The sequence below is a fragment of the Delphinapterus leucas genome, chromosome 13 (assembly GCF_059928025.1).
Source record: "Delphinapterus leucas isolate spDelLeu-1000000601 "Yukka" chromosome 13, BTC_Dleu_Yukka2, whole genome shotgun sequence".
NCBI lineage: Eukaryota > Metazoa > Chordata > Mammalia > Artiodactyla > Monodontidae > Delphinapterus > Delphinapterus leucas.
This window is the reverse complement of record NC_143141.1, coordinates 49,830,722-49,853,712: the sequence shown is the minus strand read 5'-3', so window position 1 is coordinate 49,853,712 and position 22,991 is coordinate 49,830,722. Positions and strand designations below refer to the sequence as shown.

General features: G+C 41.6%; 2 protein-coding genes across 5 annotated transcripts in view; one reads left to right on the top strand and one right to left on the bottom strand.

Moving 5' to 3' along the window:
* The window catches only part of ERLEC1 (endoplasmic reticulum lectin 1), a 45,837-nt gene extending 34,365 nt beyond the window's left edge, over positions 1 to 11,472 (top strand). Inside the window, exons 16-17 of one of the 3 annotated variants that reach the window (XR_016395441.1) lie at positions 3,423 to 3,488; positions 4,241 to 11,472. The gene's annotated coding sequence lies outside the window, so the exon portion shown is untranslated. Of the gene's footprint in view, positions 1 to 3,422 lie in introns of all 3 variants that reach the window. The other 2 variants (XR_002647885.3, XM_022597305.3) reach the window with 2 other exon arrangements.
* GPR75 (G protein-coupled receptor 75) lies at positions 1,366 to 21,778 on the bottom strand. Of its 2 annotated transcripts, none has more exons than XM_089923191.1 (3): positions 21,656 to 21,778; positions 18,099 to 18,119; positions 1,366 to 17,295 (listed from the first exon to the last, which is right to left on the bottom strand). In XM_089923191.1, exons 1-3 carry the CDS (start codon positions 21,776 to 21,778, stop codon positions 15,673 to 15,675), a joined length of 1,767 nt encoding a protein of 588 aa, XP_089779317.1. In that variant the 3' UTR covers positions 1,366 to 15,672. The 2 variants fall into 2 exon arrangements, with proteins under 2 accessions (XP_089779317.1, XP_089779316.1); XM_089923190.1 differs by lacking the exon at positions 18,099 to 18,119 and adding an exon at positions 19,162 to 19,170 and having other exon boundaries at positions 1,366 to 17,311; positions 21,656 to 21,776.
* Positions 21,779 to 22,991: the final 1,213 nt, after the last annotated feature.

Sequence of the window (22,991 nt, the reverse complement as noted above, 5' to 3'; positions counted from 1 at the left end):
ATTTCCTAATATCTCCCTTGTCTCCTATTAACATAATAAGATCAGAGACCAAAGCCATTAAAATTTAATTCTTTAATAAAGTATAGAATTATATTTACTATATCAATTAATTAAGACAAACAGGTTTACTTTCACATTTAGATTATAGGTATAGGAGAGGAGAGAGAACTGTGAAAGCTTAGTGCCAAAAAAATACTTGGGGAATATTTAGGCCAAACTCTTTCTTTTGTAAGAGAGGGGGGAAAAATCTGAAAAACTGTATTAGAATAGCTTACTACAGAAGATTCTTAAAAATAGAAGTCATAATAAAAACTAAGTCAGCCTTCTGTCTTGGCTAACAGCTTAAACTTCTTTGAGAGGAAGGCTAGGCCAGGTATCTCTATAGCCCTTCTAAATCTTCGGTCCCCTATCACTAATCTATGAAGTTTTTTGATCTCTAAATTGTTTGTTGCTACCTCGATTGTGCAGCCATTCTTCTATATTAGTAGGCAGGAAAAAGGGCTCAGCTACAATATGCCTAATGTACTTTGAGAAGTCTTTCTCAAAGTGGAATCTCTATTAAGGTGGGTGCTAAATCAGATTCTTTAGCCCAGAGCCTAAGACTCTGCATTTGAATATGTTTCCTGAGTGAGTCTCTTTATTTTAAATAAATTCTCCAGTGATCGAGGATCACTGTGACTCAGGCACTTCACTTTTAACAATTTCACACATACTAACCCTCCTGACTAGGGTTTCAGGGAAATAACTAGTAGCTCATTTTACAGGAAGATTGTGACATGGAGACTTTTTTTTTCCCCCCTTTTTTCAGCTTTACCTGCTTTTTTTCAAGATACCACTAGATGGGGCCTTGTTTATATCCTTGTATCCTTGATTAAAGGGACTTCGGCAACAAAGGGCAACAAATTATCTCAGCTAAACTGAATAGTAAGCTTTGTGTACAGTCTTGGTGAACTATCCTTTTCAGTCAGTCTGATATACAAAAAGGCCTGACCTGATTTGTGACAAAGCTTAAACTTCATAGTACATAATCAGGCCAAATTATTGACCCAGTAGCACCAAATAGCTAACATAAAAGGTCTCAATCTAAAAAGGAAAGTAAGAATCAAGATTTGAATTTTGAATAAATAGTATTTGCAATCAGAGTTTCAAATGAAAATAAATATCAGCTATACTAGAAAGTGATTTTAAACTCTCTTCCTAGTGTTGGGTAATTTTACTTACCAGGGCTTACATTTCCATTTGAACATACAAATAGAACTATTTTCATATGTGTGTATGTTATATGTTATGATGAGCTGTTGAGGTAAAAGTTTTCAAAATATATTGCCATGGTGACATGGCTTAAAAGAAAATCCATTTCTCCACTTCTTTTTTTCAGTTGTTTGACAGGGGTGGTAGAGAAACCATGGACCACTACGTACCAAAAGCATGCTTTATTTCAGTTGCCAGTAGTCTCAAAAGTAGGTTGTACAAGCAGGCGAGATGATCCAATGGATTATGGGAAGAAAATACTAGAAATTCTACTAATTTTTCATCTGCAAAAGAGGAATTAAGCTTCACTAATATTTAATATGTGGGCTGACACTGGTGCACACAGTCATTCATGAATCAGGTTTCATGTAATAAAACACAAAAGATCCTGAGGGGAAGAGTGGGTGTTACATGTGTAGAGGAGTTGGTGGGGATACAATTATTCTTCACTTTTACCATATTACAGCATTGTAGAGTAACTAAATTAATACCTCCATCACCTTTCAGAAAATTGAATTGTCACTTAAAATATTAGCATCAAGACCACACAGGTATATAACCAATCAGAATTAAGGTTAGAGGTTAACAGGTTATTTTCATCAGTCATGGCTTCAATCACTGTGATCCTGGTATCTTACAAGTCTTCTCTATTAGTAATAACACAGTATACTAATGCTTTTTTGCAGTGTTTAGGAAGAATGAGCATGTTTTCCTCACTTGCTTTCAAAAGAACTATAGTCTGAAGAATAGAATTCCACTCTTTAACACCTAAAGAAAATAAAGGCAGGCCTGACAGTCTCAAAACTTATAAAATGCAAAGAAGAAAGTCAGAATTACTAACAAATGGAATATAGGGCTTGTAGTGTTTTGCATCCACACCTATTTGTAAACTTTTAAGAATTTTAGAATTTTTTATATTTGAAACAAAAAGTGTGCATCAAAAGCAAGTGAATCAAGCAGAAGTTCTGGAAATGGTAATCATCTCAACTATGGAAGATGCTTGTGAGACTATGAAATAATGCTAAACATCTCACATTTAATCATATACTACATTATATATTTCAAATATGTTAAATTGCTTTCCAGCACCTTTCAATAGAATAAATTATGCTTTGCCTGAATTTAAGAAAAAATATCGCTTTCTGTATATTTGCCCGAAGCACAAACATAATTTTCATTTTGTAAATATATAATACTAAAAATCAAACGTCCTTGAAAGTCCAGCAAAGTAGATTGTAAAACCCAGTAAGTCAAATCTGCTTTACTATCTAAATTCACTCAGTAATACAGCCAAAAATAGTGAACTTTGTTGGGTTCTAAAAGCTTCTGTGTCCTCAATAAAATACTAGTTTGCCAATTAATCACCAGTGGTCTTTAATAGCAGTAAAAACCAATTTACTCATTTAAGAATTCTATCAGAGGTCCAAATATTATCCCATAGATTAGAAAAATATTAATAATTGGTCAAGGAGATTGGAAGTTGTTTTTCTCCTCGATTAGTTATCCATACTTATAGTTATTAATATTCCTAAGCCATCTTGCACTTCCCTGGTGGTCCAGTGGCTAAGACTCCACGCTCCCAGTGCAGGGGGCCCAGGTTCGATCCCTGGTCAGGGAACTAGATCCCACATGCCGCAACTAAGAGTTCACATGCCGCAACTAAAGATCCCGCGTGCCATGACTAAGACCTGGTGCTGCCAAATAAATAAATATTAAAAATATATATATATATTCCTAAGCCATCTTGAGAAATCATTTGTTGGAAAAACTTTCATTAACCATCTCCAAGAAAGGGTTTCACCCCCAAAAAGCCAGTTGTGAACAATCTTGTGTCATTATTCTTTGAATTTCAGATAACAGGCTATCCCAGACTCTTCTTTTATAAAAATAAAAATGACAGCTGTCACTTCTTGAACATTTATTAAATAGTAGGCACTATGCTAAACCCTTCACATACCCTATGTTCACAGTCCTGTGAGGTAGGTTTACTATCGTTAACTCACAGATAAGGAAAATGAGGCTACAAGAACTGAACTAAACTACAGTTGGCTGAGCCAACAGTTGAATCAGTTTAAATTCCAGAGTCCATGTTTGTAAATAATATGCCATAGTGCTTTCTATTCACAGAGCATCTGCCCCATTAACCACTCTCGGTTATCATCTTCCACCAGAGAGAACACACCGAGGGACTCAGCAAAATGTCCTGTAAGATGAGGGAAATGACTGATTTTGTCCTGGTAACGTATGACACCCATTTTTTTCCATATATCATTTTTATCATGGAACTCCACTAACTTTTCTTAAGCTAATGCCACCCACAAATCGGGCAAATGAAAGTTCACTAACAAGATTAAAGTGTTACCTTGGAGATTCTGGCTTGGTTAAATGCCATCAAACCCTACCTTCTTTGATAATCCTCCTGTGATGGTAAATGATGCAAGTGCAGTGACGATTTATCTAGATCCAGATTGCATTTATGATTAAATGATAAAAATAATTCCTTTATCTTTTATTTGTTGGAGTAAAGAATATGTCTTAATTTTGTTTCTTCTCAGACCTTGCATAAAATTGACACTCAACAAATATTTGCTGAATAAATGATTGAACCTTCATCCTCTCTTCCCCAACTACTCCAATTCCCACAGGTTTCCTAACAATCCTTATTTTTCAGTGTTTGGTGCTTGGAGGAAAAAAATGTTTTCCTCAGTTTTACAATGGTTGGGAAAGAAAAAGGAGTAGGATTATTGATTTGTTCCATCTGTATTCCTTTTCACTCAGGTTCCCCCCAACATTGTTTAATTTTTTGCTGCTTTACACTGCTTTCCCACGGTCCCATATGTTGCTTCTCCTTCCTAACAGGAGTACAGTGTCTTTGCCTCCTTATTGTGTTTCATTTCTCCCACTAGTGGGCAGTGATTGAGTAAAGTTCCTGATCTCAAAGGTTAAGAAAATTAATTTTTTTTTTTTTTTTTTTTTTTTGGCCATGCAGCTTGCAGGATCTTAGTTCCCCAACCAGGGATCAAACCTGGGACCCTACAGTGAAAGCGCCAAGTCCTAACTACTGGACCACCTGGGAATTCCCAAGAAAATTCAATTTTCAGTCTCCAACTCCATGTACTGAAAACATGCCAGTTCTGAGGTACTCTGAACTCCTCAAAGAAAGTGTCTAACATTATGGTTCTCTGTGAAGAATACAATTCCCAGTCATATCTTTCCTCAGAGTAATATAAATAAAATCAGTTCTTACAATTTCTTTGACATACGTTGTTGCTAAACCCAAGCAAATGAGCAAGAAACTTTCATAAGCCCTTCCTAACGTCAGATATGAAATGTATTGAACCTGAAGCATTTATACAGGTAACAAAACCTATCCTAGTGCCACAGCCCCAGAAGACAGGCATAAAGCACCCTCTGTGACTCGCTCTACTTTTTAAGGCCTATCTGGCATCTGAACAAAGTACATTTTGCAAAAATCAGGCTTTGCATGAAAATCAAGGTTCCCACAGTTGAAAGATCTCCCACTCATCAGCATGCTACAAGCAGCTGAAGGTCTGGAAAAGTGTCAAAAAAACAAACCTTCACAGAAATGGAGCTCAGAGAAAAAAACTGAACCAGCTAAGTGTATTTATTTATTTTTAATCAGAATTATCTCTTTATTGGGGTAAAGGAGTGAAAATTCAGTAATTTGTCCATAAACAATAAAGTGATATTTTTACTTTGGTAAAATTAATCTCAAAGGCACTGTACCTAAACAGATTGCCTGTTAACTATCTCTTATGGAAAGCAGAGTTTCACTAAATCTGCACCTTTATTCAAATTGTCATCTACTTTAAAGTAACTGGTATCATCCCTTCTGTCCCTCCAAGAACCAGTTACCCCTTTTCTCCTTAACTCCTTTGTGGTTGCTGAAGAGTTTGCTTTTATCCTCAGAGTCCTCAGACTGCATTATGAGCCAAGAAATTCGAATGAGAATGAATGCAGGTTGTCTGGCAGCTCCTGGGCAGCCAGGGTGGTCACTTGGGAAAAGATGCCCTTAGAGATGGTCTCCTGAGTAAACAGAAACGCTTTGTAGTCCTCGTAAATCAAGACCCATATCCCCTTTCATTAGAGTCCTGCTGATAGTCATCCTGGGAATATAGAGAGGGATACAGAAAGTAACAAACATGGGGAAATTGTAAGCCAGCCAGATAGATATCTGGGTGGACATCACTTTCAGGCTTTATCCGTTCAGTCATTTATTATATGATTCATTTATTCAACAGTCATCACTGGAAGCCCACCAGGGCCAAGGACTAATAGTTACTAGGGATACGGTGCTGATCAAAATAGACAGTCTTTGCCTTATTACAGCGTTTTTCTAATGGAGACAGCCAGTAAACAATTATATGTAACTATTATGAACTGAAGTGTGCCCCCCACCCCCCAAAATTCATGTTTGAAGCTATAACCCACAATGTGACTGTCTCTGGAGATAAGGCATTTAAGGAGGGAATTAAGGTTAAATTAGGTCACAAGGGTGGGGCCCTAATCTGATAGGACTGGTGTCCTTAGAAGGGGAAGAGACACCAGAGACCCCCTAAACTTCTCCCTCCATGCACATACAAAGAGGCCACATGAGGACACAATGAGAAGGCAGCCTTCCACAAGCCAGGAAAAGAGACCTCACAAGAAACCAATCCTGATGGCATTTTGACCTTGAACTTCTAGCCTCCAGAATTGTGAGAAAATTAATTTCTGTTATTTAAGCCAGTTAGTCTGTGGTATTTTGTTATGGATGCCCGAGCAGGCTAATACAGTAGCATAATGTTGGGTAATGATAAGAATCATGAAGAAAATAAAGTATGGCAGAAGGATATATAGTGATGGGGTGGAAAGCTATGTTGAACATGGAAACTAGGAAAGGCCCTGGGGGAAGATCATTCCAGGCTGAAGTATTCCTGGGGGAATTAATTCCCTGACATGAGAACAAAATGGAGGCGTGTGAGAAATAGCCAAAAAGGCTGTGTAGCCCAAGCACATTAGGCAGAGTACACATGAAAGGAAATGAGGACAAAGAGGAAACCAGGGGCCAGACTATTAGGGCCATGTAGGCCAGAGCAAGGACTTCAGATTTTGTTCTAAGTGGGATGGAAAGCTGCTGGAAGGTTTTAAGCAAGAGAGTGACAAATAAGATTTACTTTAAAAGGGTCACAGACACAGAGGAAGGAGACTGGGGGAGAGAAAGACTGGAAGGTGGGAGAATGGTTATGAGGTTAGTTTAACAGTCCAGGTGAGAGATGGTGGGGGTATGGGCTAGAAGGGATGGGGTTGAAGGAGGTGAGAAATAGTTGGATTCAGAGTATATTTTCAAGATAATTGAGGATTGCTCTATCAATTAGATGTGGCATGCAAGAGAAAGAAAAGAATCAAGGGCCCTGACTGAGCTGTGCACTGGTCATTGCGGTGCTGTTTACTGAGATGATAAAACAGCAGGAGGCACAAGTTTGTGGGGAGCGGGTTTGAATCAAGAGTTCAGTTTTGTACATGTCTATTAGACATCCAAGTGGAGACGTTGAATAGACAACTGGATAGACCAGCATGGAGTTCAGGGAGGGTTAGGATTAGAGAGAGAAAATGAGTGTCATCAGCATTTGCGTGGTATTGAAAGACTGAATATCGTTAATCACTGCCAGCACCTGCTTCTCAATTTACAGATCCATATTTAGGGGTGGGAGAGGAAGTAGGGAGCCATTTTCCTATCTTTCTGCTCCTCCTTTCCCTTCTTCATCCCCTCAAAAAGTACAACATCTGGCTTCAAGCCCTCACCTCAAGAAGACTTCACACTTGGGCCGGTGTTGCTGACTGGTACACACTGAAGCACATTCCCCAGTCACCTGCTGAGGCAGAGTCCTCCCACTGGTGGAGCTTGGCTGCTTTGGCTGTGGTTCTAAGCTCAGTCTAGGCCTGCCCTCTCTAAAGCCTGGGTCCCTGGAGGAGGTGAGCCTTTTTCCCTGACCGCCAACCTGCCTCACCTCACCATTCCACAGACCTGGTGTCTTCACTGACTCTCGGCCTTCCTTCAACTCCAGTAGGGAGGCAGTGAGAGCAAATCTCTTTTACGGGACCGTAGACCTCTTTCAGTAATGAAGAAGAAAAACAACAACTGCTTTAAGTGAATAAGGGAGAAAACGCCTACCTCTGGGAGTCAAAAGTCCCACTGTAGTTTCCATGTATCATTGCCACTAAACTGAGTGAAGAGGACGACCTTGAAAGGGGAGCCTCCATAATCTGGCCTGGCTAGGTTATGGAGAATTACTCAAGAATGAGCCATAACCCAAAGTCAGATCTGGTGGGAACCTGAACCTGCCAGCACCCAGGAGTGCTACTGGTGGCCAAGCGTAGAGATCTTCAGACTGGGGTGCAAGTATCTTGAGCATGAAAAAGGGATCCAGTTTATAGATGCTCATTTTCAGGTCCCTACAACTGAGCTGTCTGAGAAGGCTACTGTGCCTTACTCTTTTAAGACCTCATGCTGCCCTTTCATTACTGCCCCTTCCCACTTTAGAAAAGAATTCCCACCTGGAATCTTATGAGGCCATTGCTTCTGGAAATAAAGAGTTCCCAACCAAGGAACTATTTAAAATCTTAGTTTTAAAGAAAGATCCTTAAAGTATTTATCAAGGGACCATAATTTTGTGTTTTCCCCTAGCTTATACTAAACACCATATATCACCAATTCTAAGATAAGCATTTTTTCACATTGTAACCTCTCTGAAATTGGTGTATCTTACCATCATGTAAGCCCAATGGTTGCTGTTATTACCTGCACTTGTGCATTTTCACAATCAAAACTTGTAGAATGCATATTGGACATATAGTGGAGCACTTTTTTATCACCTAAGAAGCAGAGCTGTGGGGCAAAAGTGGACAGTGGGTGGTGAATCAAATGAGGTTAACAATATTCCTAAAGCAGAAGACAAATTCTTTTGTCTAGAAAAACTCTCTAGGTCAAGTAGATGAGTTTCTAAATTTAAACCTATCACCCAGAGATACATTCCTTGTTGCCAATTTTGACAACTTAAAAAACTTCTGTAAGGGAAGTCTGTAAGGAAATGCTCTACTCCCAGCTCTCTTTCTTATTTGCTAGGTTGACTGAAGGCAATTTTCCTCTACATTACTTTCCTTGAACAGATACAGGTTTATGAGTAATTTCAACAGTATTCATAAAATGAATCTGCTCTTCAAAAGTTTGATGATACGATCATTTCAACAGAAAAAAATAGAAGGTAAAACGTACATTCCGGTTACAACTATGTACAAATGCATGCATATATAGTAATAAAGTTCTGAAGTGAATTTTGAGTAATATCTAAAATCTAATTTATTGAATTTTAAAAATAACACTCCCATAGAAACTCTCCTAACTGACCTCCACTTTAACAACCCAGCAAGTAACAAGTTCTCTCTTCCCTCTATAAACTATTCTGCAGGGTACCCATGCACACCACATGCTAGTAGTCTACTCTCTGTGTATAAGCACTTTTGCTGCCATCTCTCTCCAGATCAAACAAACACACACAATCAGTAAGAATATAGATTTGAACTATACAATCAATAGGCTTGAACTAATGGACCTGTAGAAAACATTTTACCCAACAAAAAATATACATTCTTGGGATGTCCCTGGTGGCGCAATGGTTAAGAATCCGCCTGCCAATGCAGGGGACACAGGTTCGATCCCTGGTCCGGGAAGATCCCACATGCCACGGAGCAACTAAGCCCGTGCGCCACAACTACTGAGCCTGTGCTCTAGAGCCCGCGAGCCACAACTACTGAAGCCCGTGCTCCACAACTACTAAAGCCCGCGTGCCTAGAGCCCGTGCTCTGCAACGAGAAGCCACCGCAATGAGAAGCCCACACACCACAATGAAGAGTAGACCCCACACGCCACAACTAGGGAAAGCCCATGCACAGCAATGAAGACCCAACGCAACCAAAAATAAATAAATTTATTAAAAAAAAATACACATTCTTTTCGAGTATACTCAGATCGTTTACATAAACTGTCCATCTACGGGAGCATAAAGCAAATTTCAATTTTCAAGGGTTGAAATCGTATATATCTCATTTGCCACAAGGTCGTTAAGTTAAAAAATCAATAATTGAAATATCATTACTGGAAAATTAAGAGAATCACTTCTAAATAATTTGTGGACCCAAAGAAAAATAATAATGGAAATTAGAGCATATTTAGAACTAAACGATAATGAAAATAATACTGTAGTATTTTGTATTATTGTCCCAAATAGTTTCTAACTTCCCTGTATAAAATTAACATCCCTGACACTTTCTCTGCCTTTACTGTTTTATTTTTCTTCATAGAACATATCACCACATAAAAATTACATATTTGTTTACCTGTTTATTTTATCTTCCTTAGCCTAATATAATTGTCATGGGAATAGAAACTTCTCTCTTGTGTTCACCAGTGTATCTCAAGTTCCTGGCACATAGTATTCAATAAATATCCATTGAATGAATGAATACTGTTATTACTTTACTATTTGGGGGTTCTCTTTATCAATGTTAGTTCTCTTCTTTAGTTCTCCGATATTAATGTTGCCATTCCCTTTTTCTTTTTCTTCATGTAAGCTTAATCTACTTTTGCCTCTTAATTTTTACATCAGTTTATCTTATGTTTATCTATTCCAAGCAGCAAATTTTGCATATCTTTTTTTTTTTGGCGGCGCTGTGCAGCTTGTAGGATCCTAGTTCCCCAACAAGGGACTGAACCTGGGTCTTTGGCAATGAAAGTGCAGTCCCAACCATTGGACTGACAGGGAATTCCCTGCATATCATTTTTTAAAAATATTTAGTTAGTTAGTTGCACCAGTTCTTAATTGCAGCAGGTGGGCTCCTTTATTGAAACTTGTGGGCTCCTTAGTTGTGGCATGCAAACTCTTAGTTGAAGCATGTGAACTCTTAGTTTCGGCATGCATGTGGGATCTAGTTCCCTGGCCAGGGATCAAACCTGGGCCCCCTGCATTGGGAGCACGGAGTGTTAACCACGGGGTCACCAGGGAAGTCCCCTACATATTTTTTTTTTTTTTTGCGGTACGCGGGCCTCTCACTGTTGTGGCCTCTCCTGTTGCGGAGCACAGGCTCTGGACGCGCAGGCTCAGCGGCCATGGCTCACAGGCCCAGCCGCTCTGCGGTATGTAGGATCTTCCCGGACCGGGGCACGAACCCGCGTCCCCTGCATCGGCAGGCGGACTCTCAACCACTGCGCCACCAGGGAAGCCCCTTACATATTTTAAATTCAAGGATTTTTGTCTTTTATAAACGACACTAAGCATTTACATTTATTTTCTTGCTGTTTTAATTTCTGTAATCCTGCTTTATACTCCCCAAATTTTGTTTTCTTAGTATTTCCTTCCCTCCACTATTTTATAAGTTATATATTTTCTCAGACTATGCAATATGCTAGCCGAGGGCAAAGGGATAGGAAGCAGGGAGTAGTGGAAGTTACAAAATACCAACCACAACTTCCTGATCAGAAGCAAGTAAGGCCTATATTAGCACCCATATTTTCTCCCTTATGAACCATTTCAACCTATTTCTTGTTCTTACCCTGTTTTCTCTGCTACTTTCTATAAGATGTGTTTGTTGGTGGTTATTGGGCTGCACCCCACAGGCCTACAAGGCCTGTGCTTGCCCAGCTTCAAGACTGAAGAAAGAGCCTGGAGTCAGCAACAGAGACATCAGTGTGAGACAGACTGGGACCTGGGACCCTTTGCTCCAGTGCTGCAACGCTTGTGCCTGGACTAACATCTCCTGGAGCAAGAAAATACTGATACAAAGAAAACTATAAGGGACTAAAAGTAGCTGCTGTCCATGCACAGTTCCGGCAAATTCTAGACAAAAGATACAAAAAGACCAAAAAAACCCCAACTGCCACTTCTGATGAGCTGGAAGTAAAAACAGGGTGTCGGGAGCAAAAGCAGGGTACTGCACATGCCCCCAGCACTCAATACCAGCAAAGGGGTGGGCAAAACACCTAAGCCACCCCTCTGGCCCGACCCCTGGTCACACCCCTACCCTCAACCCCATATAAGGAACCAGCTCCCTCCACCTTGGGGAGTGAGCAAGGGGACTTGTTACTTGTTTTCGCTACCCTCCTGCTGCAACAGAGGCCCCAATAAAGCCTTGCCTGAATTTCTTGACTGGCCTCTTATCAATTTCTATTGACTGGGGAAGGCCTAGAACCCTGGTATCAAATGGTTTAATGGATGGGGGAGCTTACATGTCTGAAGCAAGGTCCTGGAGCGACAGCCCACTGTGTGTGGTGGACGACGGGCAGGACACGGCAGCAGTCTTCGCTCCCTGTGGGAGGAATTACCAGTTACAGGGGAATTGACATCAGGTGGGCTCATTAGTTACCAGGGAAACCAACAGGGGCATGCCTCTTATCAAGCCTCTCACTGCCCCTTTGATAAGAACAATCACCAGCTGGGGCAAGTTCGCAGGAAGGTCAGTCATGTGAACAGGCTGCAGGTGAAGCAGGCACTGGTTGGGCAGGGGATGTACAGAGAACAAGAGAACAATCATCTTAAGTGGCCTGACCATACAGTGGTAAACTTTACAATTTCATCCTTGGGTTACAGAATACAAAGTTGAGATTTTTGACTGAACCAGAAGAGTAACATTACCGAGAAACAGAATAGTTGATCGGACTTTGCATCTTTCCCCTGGAAGAGAGGAGGCATGTTTTTGTTTAAATGAGAGAAGTTGCATTATTTCAAATGGGAGAGTTGGTGTTCTTTGGAAATATGGCTAAAGGAGCAGCTATAAATGTTGAGCACCAAAAAGATGGACCATTGTGGACGGAGTGGATTGGAACTCAGTATCTGTTCTGAACCTCCTTTTAGTTTACCTTTTTAGTGTAACTACACTTTCCAGATTCACAGAAACTAGGGTTTTAAATGTAAATTGGGTTCTGCCAACTAAATGCCTGGTGCCAAATTTCTTTCTGTGGCACTGCTTTGATGTTTAGCATTTGCTTTGGAGGTGTCAAGAGGGTTAGTCGTAGAGGTTGTGGCAGTGCAGCAGCTTCCTGATCTCTCTGGATGTCTACTTCAACAGGTGTCCTTGAAGTCCAAGGTCCAAGGAGGCCTCCTCACTCCTTCCCTTCCTGGCTGTAGCGGAAAAAGCATCTCTGCTGGCTAGTCAGACTGGTACTGTTTATTCTGGAATGTTTCCTGCAGACATGTCATCATAGAGCCTTGACCTTTTAATGATTGAGAAGACATCTGATTTCCGATATTCAGTTCTTTTCTGCTTAATGTTTTCTGATTCTTAAAACCGTGATTGATAAACTGAAATACCCAGAATTCCGTATTTTTTTCCAGATTCATTTCATTTTAAAGAAGTTTTTGAAATGGTTAGGAGTTTTCCCGCTGGGTGATAAACTTAAGTTTAGTAAATAATTAACCTTTGGAACTAATTATTCTTGATTGTTCTGAGCACAAATGCATGCTACACAATGTGGTCAAACAAGTTATTTGTCTTTTAAGGAAAAGAACACTCTCTGAGTTTCAACACTGCTATTCTCCGATGGTTTTTAAATGATTGACAGGAAAGTAAAAGTATTGCAGTCTGATGTTCAGAAATGTTAGGTTTTTCATTATTTTTATTTTCCAAACATTAGTTTAAAAGAACATTAAAAGCATCAGAAATACAAATCTGACCTAATGGTTAACATCAGAACAATTTGCATCACAGTAAAGCATCAAGAGAAATAATTAATATACCCTGCTAATTAGTCATATTCAACTGAATTCTCATTACTTTTATAAAAGTTCTCATTTTAGCCCTTATGGAAAAGTTATATATGTCTATTTATATCTTTATCTCCATATAGACATAGATATAGATAGACATATATAACTTATGAAGAGACAAGTTACATATATCTATCTCTGTATCTGTATCTACATATATCTACACATAGACATAGATACAGAGATATAAATATACAGGAAGGCTAAGAATCTAGCCTGCTATGTATTTCATGCAAGTTAAATCAGTAATTTCTTGATGAGCATAAAGAGACTGAACACCTCATATGCACATGCTTATTGTCTTTATGCTATGATTTTTACCTCCCAAAGATGGGTCAGATCATCTCAGACTCAGAGGTCACAAAGGAAACCTGTCATTTTTAGTTTTACAAGTAGAAATTACTTTTTAAAAAATCTTTTATTGAGTCACATTTGAAATGCCTGGCCAAAAAAGAGATTCATACCTTAAAAAGTATGAAATAGCTTCTTGATTGCAATGTTATTACTTATAAAGCTGTTTGGCTTATTGACTTAAATATGAGGTTCTGAATTTAGACAAAAGTTTCATTCCTAATTTGCCACAATTCTTCAAATGATCTTGGGAGAGGATATTCTATTTCTTAATTCTTTGTTAAAAAGAGGTAATATACGAACCTACCTCATGGAAGTATTAATATAGTGTTGTATTAAAAATATAAAAGCACAGTTGAAATAGGTCATAGTGACTTCCAAAAATAGCATTCAATTACCAAAGGAAAAAAAGAAGAGTGTATATTTTATCTTCTGTTATAAAATTTAATAGCAAAAATAAAAGGACAAGAGAGAGAGAAGGAAGAAGGGAGAGAGTCCTAAAAGGTGAATTTAACAGCAAAATAAAATCCATATCTCATACTTAAGCCTCGGAAATAGAAATGACTGGTTGATCCTGGAAGGTAAGAGTTATTAGATGAGACTGAGCAGAGTTCTAGCTGAGTACCAGCTGTCTTCTCCATGCGTCTCACGACCTCTATATTTGGGAACAGCATGGGAGAGGATGCTATAAACTGAACACCTTTCATCCAAGGGACAAAGTACCTTCCAATCTGCAATAACTGTTCTTGAATATAACAATTTATAAAGATAGGTTTTGTATCTTGATGCTCATCTTGTCTAGAAGTTATAGTTCCAAAATTGTATTGAGTTCAAATGCCAACTGTATAATGAAAACATTTTTACATAAAAATATAAGTTTACAGTAGTTACGCTAGGAATCACAGAGTATATAATAAAATTAGTTTAAGTGTAGAAATACTTAATCTATTTTGCCTTATTGCCCATTTCCAGTTTAAGATTCATGGGAGAGAAATAACACAATTAGTTTGAAAACAGATCATCTTAAGAATTTTTCTACCATGGTAATATATAAACAAAGACCAAAAAATTTTTCTAAATAGTTACTTAGATAGTCTTCGTCAGGTTGTTAACAAATCATTCTCACACAGAAGGAAAGCATAGATCGAAACACCCCCATCTCATCCTTATGCCGCCTTGTACATACAAGAGTCTACATACAACAGTCTAGCCTGCTTCCCACATAACAGCACCCTGATGAGATGACCACCGTTAGTGCCTACTACCCCAGGGAGAGCACCCCTCTACTACAGATGCAGTCCTCCTCACTAGGTTTCTTGGGTAAGATCATTCTGAAATAGAATAATTCATTTTTAGCAAGAAAAAACAGACTTCTGTGGTACGCGGGCCTCTCACTGCTGTGGCCTCTCCCATCGCGGAGCACAGGCTCCGGACGCGCAGGCTCAGCAGCCATGGCCCACGGGCCCAGCCGCCCCACGGCATGTGGGATCCTCCCAGACCGGGGCACGAACCCGCGTCCCCTGCATCGGCAGGCGGACTCTCAACCACTGCACCACCAGGGAAGTCCCAAACTTCTTTTTAAAAGAACTATACAGCTACTCAGCTGACACAAAATAATGATGTCTACAATTACAAATGGTAATAATCTTAATACCCTATTCTTAGTTGGCTGTCTTATGAAAAGAAAGTAACTAATGCTTGTGTATTTTTGGTAAAAATAGTTATAGATAATACATTTCTGATTTTCTGCTTTAACAATGTGTTATTTATTCCAGTAAGCCTGCAACCAAAAAAAGTACATTGATCCCAATTCAACACTTCAAAGAGTCAAAATTTATAATTCAGTTAATAAAAATAATGCCTCAGTAAAGATGATACCTTCACGTTCTTTAAAAATTCCCGCTCATACTTACTTCAAAGAACCATAACATTGACTCAAATGACCACAATCAGTTCATTCCCTACTTTAATACAGTAGCATGATCATTCCCTGGCATCTATTTAAAAGTTTAGTACAAAAGATTGGAGCACAGGTCAGGTGTAAAATAATAAACTTTTACATCAACTCTTAAAACGTCAAGAAACTGCAAAGCAAACGAATAGATGCTAATACTTCAGACAAAAGGGAGTCATTAGTGTCAACTGTCTAGGTCTTTAAGTTTTGATGTACCTCTGGTCTCACAGAATTAAAAAAAATCAATTAGTATCAGAAACAAAAACATTTACATAAGATTCTCTAGCCTCCATGACTCTAAACAGAGGGGACTGGAATCTGCTTGGCTGAAGTGCTATCATACTCTTGCATTAAATCATTAGTGGTGTGATAATGCATGGCAATATATGAACTGGCAAATCCAAAAGAATTTACTGGCTGTAAGTTATGTGGGATGCTCTCTTCCTGGGACGGGCTGCTGTTATAGATACTGTAGTACGGCTCAATCCGAGTGTTGATGGGGGTTGAGCTGCTCTGACCATAGTGTTGATGTCCAGCAGACATCTTGGGACTGACCACACTTTCCTTCGAATGACTTGGGCCACAGGCCTGGTCCACAAATTTCTTCTGGGGCTTTGGAGACAACATGTAGGCAGAGTTTGTTTCATGATGGGAGGATTTGTTTCTGTTGACTTCGAGGTTTCCCTTTCCCATGGCTCGAAGTCGAGTCTTCTGTTTGCAGCAGAAAAAACCCAGGCCTACGTACTGCAGACACCACAGTACTTTCCTTCTCAGCCCTGCACTGTTCCGAGAATATATAAAAGGGTTTAATCCTGACTTGAAAAATACAAGCGTAAAACCAAACAGTTCAAACTGGTAAAGGATGAAGCTCCCATTGCTGGACAGAACCACCTGCACCAAGGAGATTCCCAGTGGAAGGCAGCACACCAGGACCGACAGCACAATGATCACACAGGTGACCACCGCCTTGGAATCCTTAGCCGTGGAGAGATTGACAGCCGACACCAGCTGGAGCCGGCTGGCCGCAGGGGTTGGCAGCTGGTTGGGACTCTTGGTGTATCCGTGGGTCTGAACGTGCTGCAGTTTATTGTAATTCTGGTTCCTGTAAAGAGCTGGCATGGTACACTGGATAGGATCTCCACCTCCCTTCACAGAGGCCCCCATGAAAGGCTGTGGTCTGGAAGCATCAACTGTGATCACAGGGGGGCACTTTCTGACTTGAGCATTTTTCCGCAGGGTCTGAGCAATCATGATGTAAGACACAGAGACCACAGCAACACAAAAGGTGAAATCGACCACATAGAGAGACAGGATGGCTTTCCCTTCTCGGGCAATCAGACTGGACATGGGAAGGCAGAGGTGGGACTTGCTGGTTTTCAGGGTGGCCAAGGTGGCGAGGGTGAAACTGGTGGCCCAGAGGAGCAGAGTGAGGAGCAAGGTGCAGAGAAAGGAGGCCGTGCGGTTCGGCTGCTTCCCCAACACCATGCGGAGCCGGTGCAGGGCAATCACCGCCACTGTCTTGAGGGACATGATGATGAAGCCGGAGCTGGTGAGGTGGAAGGTGAAGCAGAAAGCATCTGGTATGCCGCTGGCTGAACTGAAGAACAACACGAAGGTGAACATGGGGGCCGTCACGCCACAAATGAAAAGGTCACAGAAGGACAGGTTCAGGACCATGAAATCAAAGTTGGTTCTGAATTTCCTGAAGGCCGGATCAAAGAAGGACAAGAAGACAATGAAGTTGCCGTAAGAGCCCAGGCAGAAGATGATTGCGAGCAGAAAGGTACAGCTCACCAAGGTGGCCGTGTGGACGAGGTCCTGGAGGTCTTCCTGGACAGCAGTGCTGTTTTCTCCCTGGGAGTGAGGCACAGGTAGCAGGGTAGTGTTGGGAGCATCCTGAGGGAGGTCTGTTGAGTTCATCTTCAGAGAGAGATGACTTCCTTCTGTGTGAAGGGAGTCAGGGCCTCAACTCACAGATGAGCGATATTTGACAAAAGAGGCCCAAGGCAGAAAAGCCTGCGCACAAAAATGCATACCCAGAAACAGAAAGGAATTAATGGAGAAAGAAGAGTGACCTCATGATCTTTTACAAAAGCACTAGACTTTTTCAGCTCTGACCCAGTGCCTAGAAAGCATTTCTCCTTGCAAAGCCCCACACAGGAAAGACACAAAGACCTCAAAATACATTCATCCAGCTGATTTCAGGTTTTATGACACAGTGGTTTTCAAACTAGGTTAAGCATCATCTGGAGAGTGGGTTAAACAAAAAACAGATTCCTGGGCCTCACCCCTTGAGATTGTGATTGAAGGATGGGTGTGCAGATGTTACCTTCGGAAACTCTGCAGAGCCAGACACTGTGAAGACACGAGAACATGATCTCTCCACGAAAGAGATCACAATCTAGTTGGAGATCAACCTATGAAACTGCAGCCAAATGCGGCAAATCAGCTGATGGCAGCACACTGTGGGAGGAAAAGAAGGGGGACATAATCCAGCCCCGGGTGAAGGCTGAGAGAGGGTAAAGCAGCTCTCGATAAGGAGGAGCTAGTTGGGTGGAAGGCGAGGGGCAGGGAGTGGCGGACAGACAGGCTGGGAGAAGGGGAGTACGTCTTTGCAGCAGAAGGACTGAGGCAAGAAACAGCATGTGCTGTGCTTGATGCATAAGCAAGAGGCTACTTTTGAAGTGTATACTGTGGCCTTTTACGTAACTCCCACACATCACTAACAAATCCGACTCCTCTTCCTAGGAAGAATCCTTTATTTTCCGTTATTTATATTTTCTTCTCCCTATTTGTGATTTTTTGGCCAACTCCGCACTCTCCTTTGGAAAAGAACTTTGTGTACGACTATATTTGAGAGGGAAAAAATGGAAGTAATGAAGGGTGTCAGAATTATATGAGATTTACAAGGGGCAAAGCACCACTTTGCAAACTCTATATAAATGTGAGTTATCATTATTCCAGCAGGAATATCCTCGTGGAGAAGCAGGAGGCATGCACCCATTCATGCATGCATTCACCCAGTTTATATCTACCGTGTGCATACTCTCCTCCAGCTTTACGCTAGGTACCGTGGGTACAAAGATGAATAAGACACAGCCTCTGCTTTTAAAGAAAAACTTCTTTTTCTTCTTGGTCCTTTACTTTCTTAACTTTTTTTTTTCCATTTTGCAATGAGATTTAAAATACACTCACATAATGTTCTGTTGTCCCAAATCCCAAAGCCCTGTGTGGCCTGGTGCCCATCCCGCTCCCAAAGATGCTTCCAGTGGTACAGCTTAAGTTGTTCCTTGGAGACTGGTGCAATGCTCTTGGCAACCAAAAATAACTTGCTTTAATCCAGTATTTTAGGAATAACCAGTGGTACTGGGGAGGTCCATGGGTGATGTTCAGAATATTTAACCACCAGCTCAAGCTGAGTCCCAGAGGCCTCCAGCTGTCCTAGGATTAACACTTTAGTTGCTGAATCATGGGGTACAGAGGAAGGGGCCTGGTTAGTGAGGTATTACTGGGGCCTCCAAGCAGGAGCTATGGACCACCCAATACAGAAGTCACCCAGCATTCAATAATAGGTACAGCTGTGCCAGTGAGTATCAGACAAATTTCAGTCCTGGGGAGATCCATAAAACTAACTGGTGTCCTTCATGAAGGAAGAAGATAACCTCTTCTACATTCTAATGGTCAAAAGTGCAGATCATAACAATATAATGAATTTCTCCACTGAGAAGTAGGACCCACTTTTCTGTACTTTCCTGATATAAAAGAGATAGAAAAAATAATCCTGACCTTTTGTTTCTTGATGATTAGAATTTAAAAATAATAATAATGGATAGCTTATTATTTTCACTTAAAAGAGTATGTGCCTGTTTCTGAACCCTTTTTGATACCTGTGTAGTGAAAAAAAAAACCTTTTACTGTTAATTTTTTAATTGTTAATTGGAGGATTGGGGTTAACTGATGAAAAAAGAAGTAGAAGAGAAAATCCAATTTGTGGAAGCAAGAAGAGCAGAAAGGTGATACTACTGTTTATAGCAAACTCCCCTGACCCCGAAGAGAGAAGCAGAAATTTGGCTTGGGGAAATTAGAATGATGAAGGGTCTGGAATTAGGATGCTAAGAAAAGTACCGAGTAAGTGGGTAATAAAAATGAAGCGGATGATGGAAGTTATGAAGACCCCAGGCTGGAAGGAGTTTGGAAAGGGGAAAATGGAATGATGAGGCACCAACATTAGTCAAAGATAAGAGGCAGAAGGAAAAAAAAAGGATTTGGAGGAGTTGAGGGGCAACTTTCACTTTCTCTCCAATTATAATTGCTTCAATAAACTTAAAGTTTTTCAATACATTAAAAAATAAAGTAGAATTCTGGGTCAGGAATATAATGATCAGTCTTATCATTAGTATGTTCACTTTACTAAGTGCTTGTGATGTGCCAGGCACTGCTCTCAGTGCTCCACACTATTAATATATTGAATCGTCAAAACAACCCTGAGATAGTATAACTTACCTCTATTTTACAGATGAGGAAACTGAGTCAGAGAGAGAGAGCACCTATCTTAAAGGGGTACAGTATGGATTTGAACCTAAGCAGTTGCTCTCTAAAGGCAGCACTCCACCACCAAGCTAAACAGAATAGCAAAGCAATCAAGGCAGGGAGTCCCAGGTCAGAAGACAGTTACAGCAGCTATAATTTACTGGGTGGTTATTATATGCCAGGCACTTCTACTAGAAGCTTTACATAGGTTATCAAACTTTATTTCATTCTCATTATAATCCTATGAAGTAGGTATTGCAATCCCTTCCCAACTCAAAGTTCCTGGAGCCCAAAATTTGGATACAGACACACACACACACACACACACACACATATACTTCCATGTACCTTTTTGGCAAGGTTGAAAAATTATGGTTCTGGTATAAAGTAACTATAAATCATTCTGATTTGGGATAATTAGGAAAAAAAGGAAGGAATCAGAGGCTGGGAAGAGAAAAGGGAGAAAAAGCAGAAGACAGAAGTAAAGGTTTGGGCAGAGAAACTTTAGAAGCAGTAAGGAAATGGAAGGAAAGTAAACCCAGGCCTTAGGTACTAACTTTTGAGACTTTAAGAAAGAGGAGGCTGAGATGACAATTTGGGGAAAAGCTATGATAGAAGAACTATAAAACTCACTTATTTGGGGGAGGGAGGCGGTAAACGAATACCTATCTGCTACTTACTCCTAAATATTAAATAAAGGTTACCAACATTCTTTTCAATGCAAGCATACAAGTTACTCTTTATCTCTGGGACCATAAACAAGTTTTGGAAGAAGATGTAATTAAAGTAATAAAATCAGAGAAACTTTAAGTTGGAACACCAGTCGTAAGAAGAAAACATATTAAGCACAATAAGAAGGAATGAATTCATATCATATGCATCTTATTACAACTAAGAAGGAGAGAGCCTAAAGTAAGCAAGAAATAATAAGTGAAAATTGTTCAGCAATTTCTCATTAGGATGTGTGTGAAGAGCCTCTTGATAATCTAGTGTGCTGTCTTAATATTTTAGTACATATTAAAACATTTTATATGAGCTTTTACAAGTCAACTCATGACCTGGATTCTTCCAACTCTTGTTTTCTCATTATATCCTCAGTTCCTCGAGGGCAGGCATTCTCAGTCTAACCAACCCTCACAAGAAAACAAGGTTCTGTACTATTATTATTCCCACTGTATTTGTATTGATCAGGAAAACATCAGGGAAGTTAGATGACTTGTCCAAGGTCACTAAGATTCAAGCCAGATTTATCTGATTTCAGAGGCCATGCTCTTTCTCCCCAGTGGAACTACCTTTCGAAGCCCAGAGCAGCTGATAGGGTCAGGTCTGTCAGTGGATGAGGGAGAGGGGAGGCTGTGGAGCACCTCCAGTGTGAGGATGTTGTGGGAGACTTCTGGGAGGGCACAGCGACCCAGACCAGGGACTTGAGATGGGTAGCGGCTCCCATGGCTGGGGAAGGTTATGGTAAGGAGGGCCTAGGTCGGTCCAGGGAAGCTTGTAAAAGATGCAGCAGAGGGTTGGTGAGGTGGGGAGGGCTCAGGCAGGGCATGGGCGGCGGGCCCCGCGGAGCCGGGGAACCGACAGGGCAGGCGCGAGATGGTTTCCCCTCAGGCCGCGCCAGGAGCGCCGGTGCACGGCGGCCGGGCCTGGACCTGTGCGGCCGCCTCCTCGCTCACCCGGCGGATTCTCAGGGCCCGGCCCTCCCGGTCCCCGCGGGGTCGTCCTCCTCCAGGGGCCCGTGGTCTCTCACCTGCCCGGTGGCCGCAGCGCCGCCCCTCCTCCTCCATATCGCAGCTCGGACCCCAGCTCCGCCCGCCGCCCGGGAGGATGCAGGGCTAGAGACATCATCGCCATCGCCGCCGCCTCCGCGCATCCCGGGAGCCGCGGCAAGCCGGGGCGCGGAGGCGCAGTCACGGAGACGCCGAGGGCGCCGCCCCCCACCCCCACGCCGGACACTCCGGCTCGGCGCCCCGCCTGCCCCCGCGCCCGCGACGACTCGCGGGCCTCCCGTTGACCCGGGGCCCGACCGCTCCCGCCGCCCCGACCTCCGTCCTCCGCGCCGCGCGAGGTCTCAGGCGCGCCGTTTTGCCGCTCGGGCAGTGGCGGCTCCCCGAGGCTGTTACGAGCTGACATACCGAGGAAGAGGGGGAGCGGACTGGGTGGAGAGGAGGGCAAAGATGGGGGCACCGACGGACACAGCGCGACCCATGGGGACCTTGACCCTTAGAGGGTGGAGACCGTGGACAGCGAGGCGTGGCCAGGCTTCACGTCGGTCTTGGCGGGATCTGGGGGCTTCCCAGGCTTCTGGTCGGCCCGCCACCCACCTCTCCCCATTCCTGGCGCTTCCTAGTCCGCCTTCCTAGCTCCTCTCTACGCTGTAGCTAATACTTTTTCTCCTAGATTAAACTGGCGTTGTCGTCCAGTTTGGTACTTTGAGACACAGAATCTGTAAATCAAGTCATTGCAACAGACTTTAAATCCAACCAACTATAACGTAATTTTTTCTCCTCTCAGCTCTCTGAAAGTATTAATGAATTTATTGAGGGAACTCAGCAAAGGGCATAACTACTAGGAAACAAATGCAAAGAGCACAGAAACTACCCATGCAAATGAAATAACCAAGCCAAGAAATCATCGACGTTACTCAATGCTGTGTTCAATGTAAATCAACTTGAAAAGCAATGGTGCAATGTATGCAGCTAATTTTAGCAAGCAAGGACACAAACCAAAAAATTTACCAGCCTCTCATTCTGAAGTGCACAGTATGTCCAAAATAATGAACTCATAAAAGCGGGTTTTAGTCTCAAGAGTTATCAAGTAGCATTCCCAAGTATGTTTGTTACTCTGGGGACAAAAGAAAGCCAGTTAAACTCTTTACTACTTCAGTGTCCCAACCTGGGTAACTAGGATCTTACTACTTTTCTGACCTTCTCAGAGGGTACCACTTGGAAACACAGAGTGCTATTTGAGTGTTCTTTCCTTCACCGAGTGCCAGAAAACCAGAAAGTTCCATTCAAGTGAAGTACTTAGGACACTGCTATTGAAACACCTATTTTGGCCGATAGTTCATCTTCTAAAACAGAACA

Excerpts from the sequence above, each read along its gene's own strand:
- GPR75 (XM_089923191.1), bottom strand. The coding sequence starts at position 21,778 with ATGCGCGGAGGCGGCGGCGATGGCGATGATGTCTCTAGCCCTGCATCC. Across the intron at positions 18,120-21,655 it reads GCGCTGCGGCCACCGGGCAG|GAAGAGGAGTCGGATTTGTT; the intron begins GTGAGAGACCAC and ends GATTCTTCCTAG. Across the intron at positions 17,296-18,098 it reads AAGAGGAGTCGGATTTGTTA|ATGAACTCAACAGACCTCCC; the intron begins GTGATGTGTGGG and ends CTCTCTCTGAAG.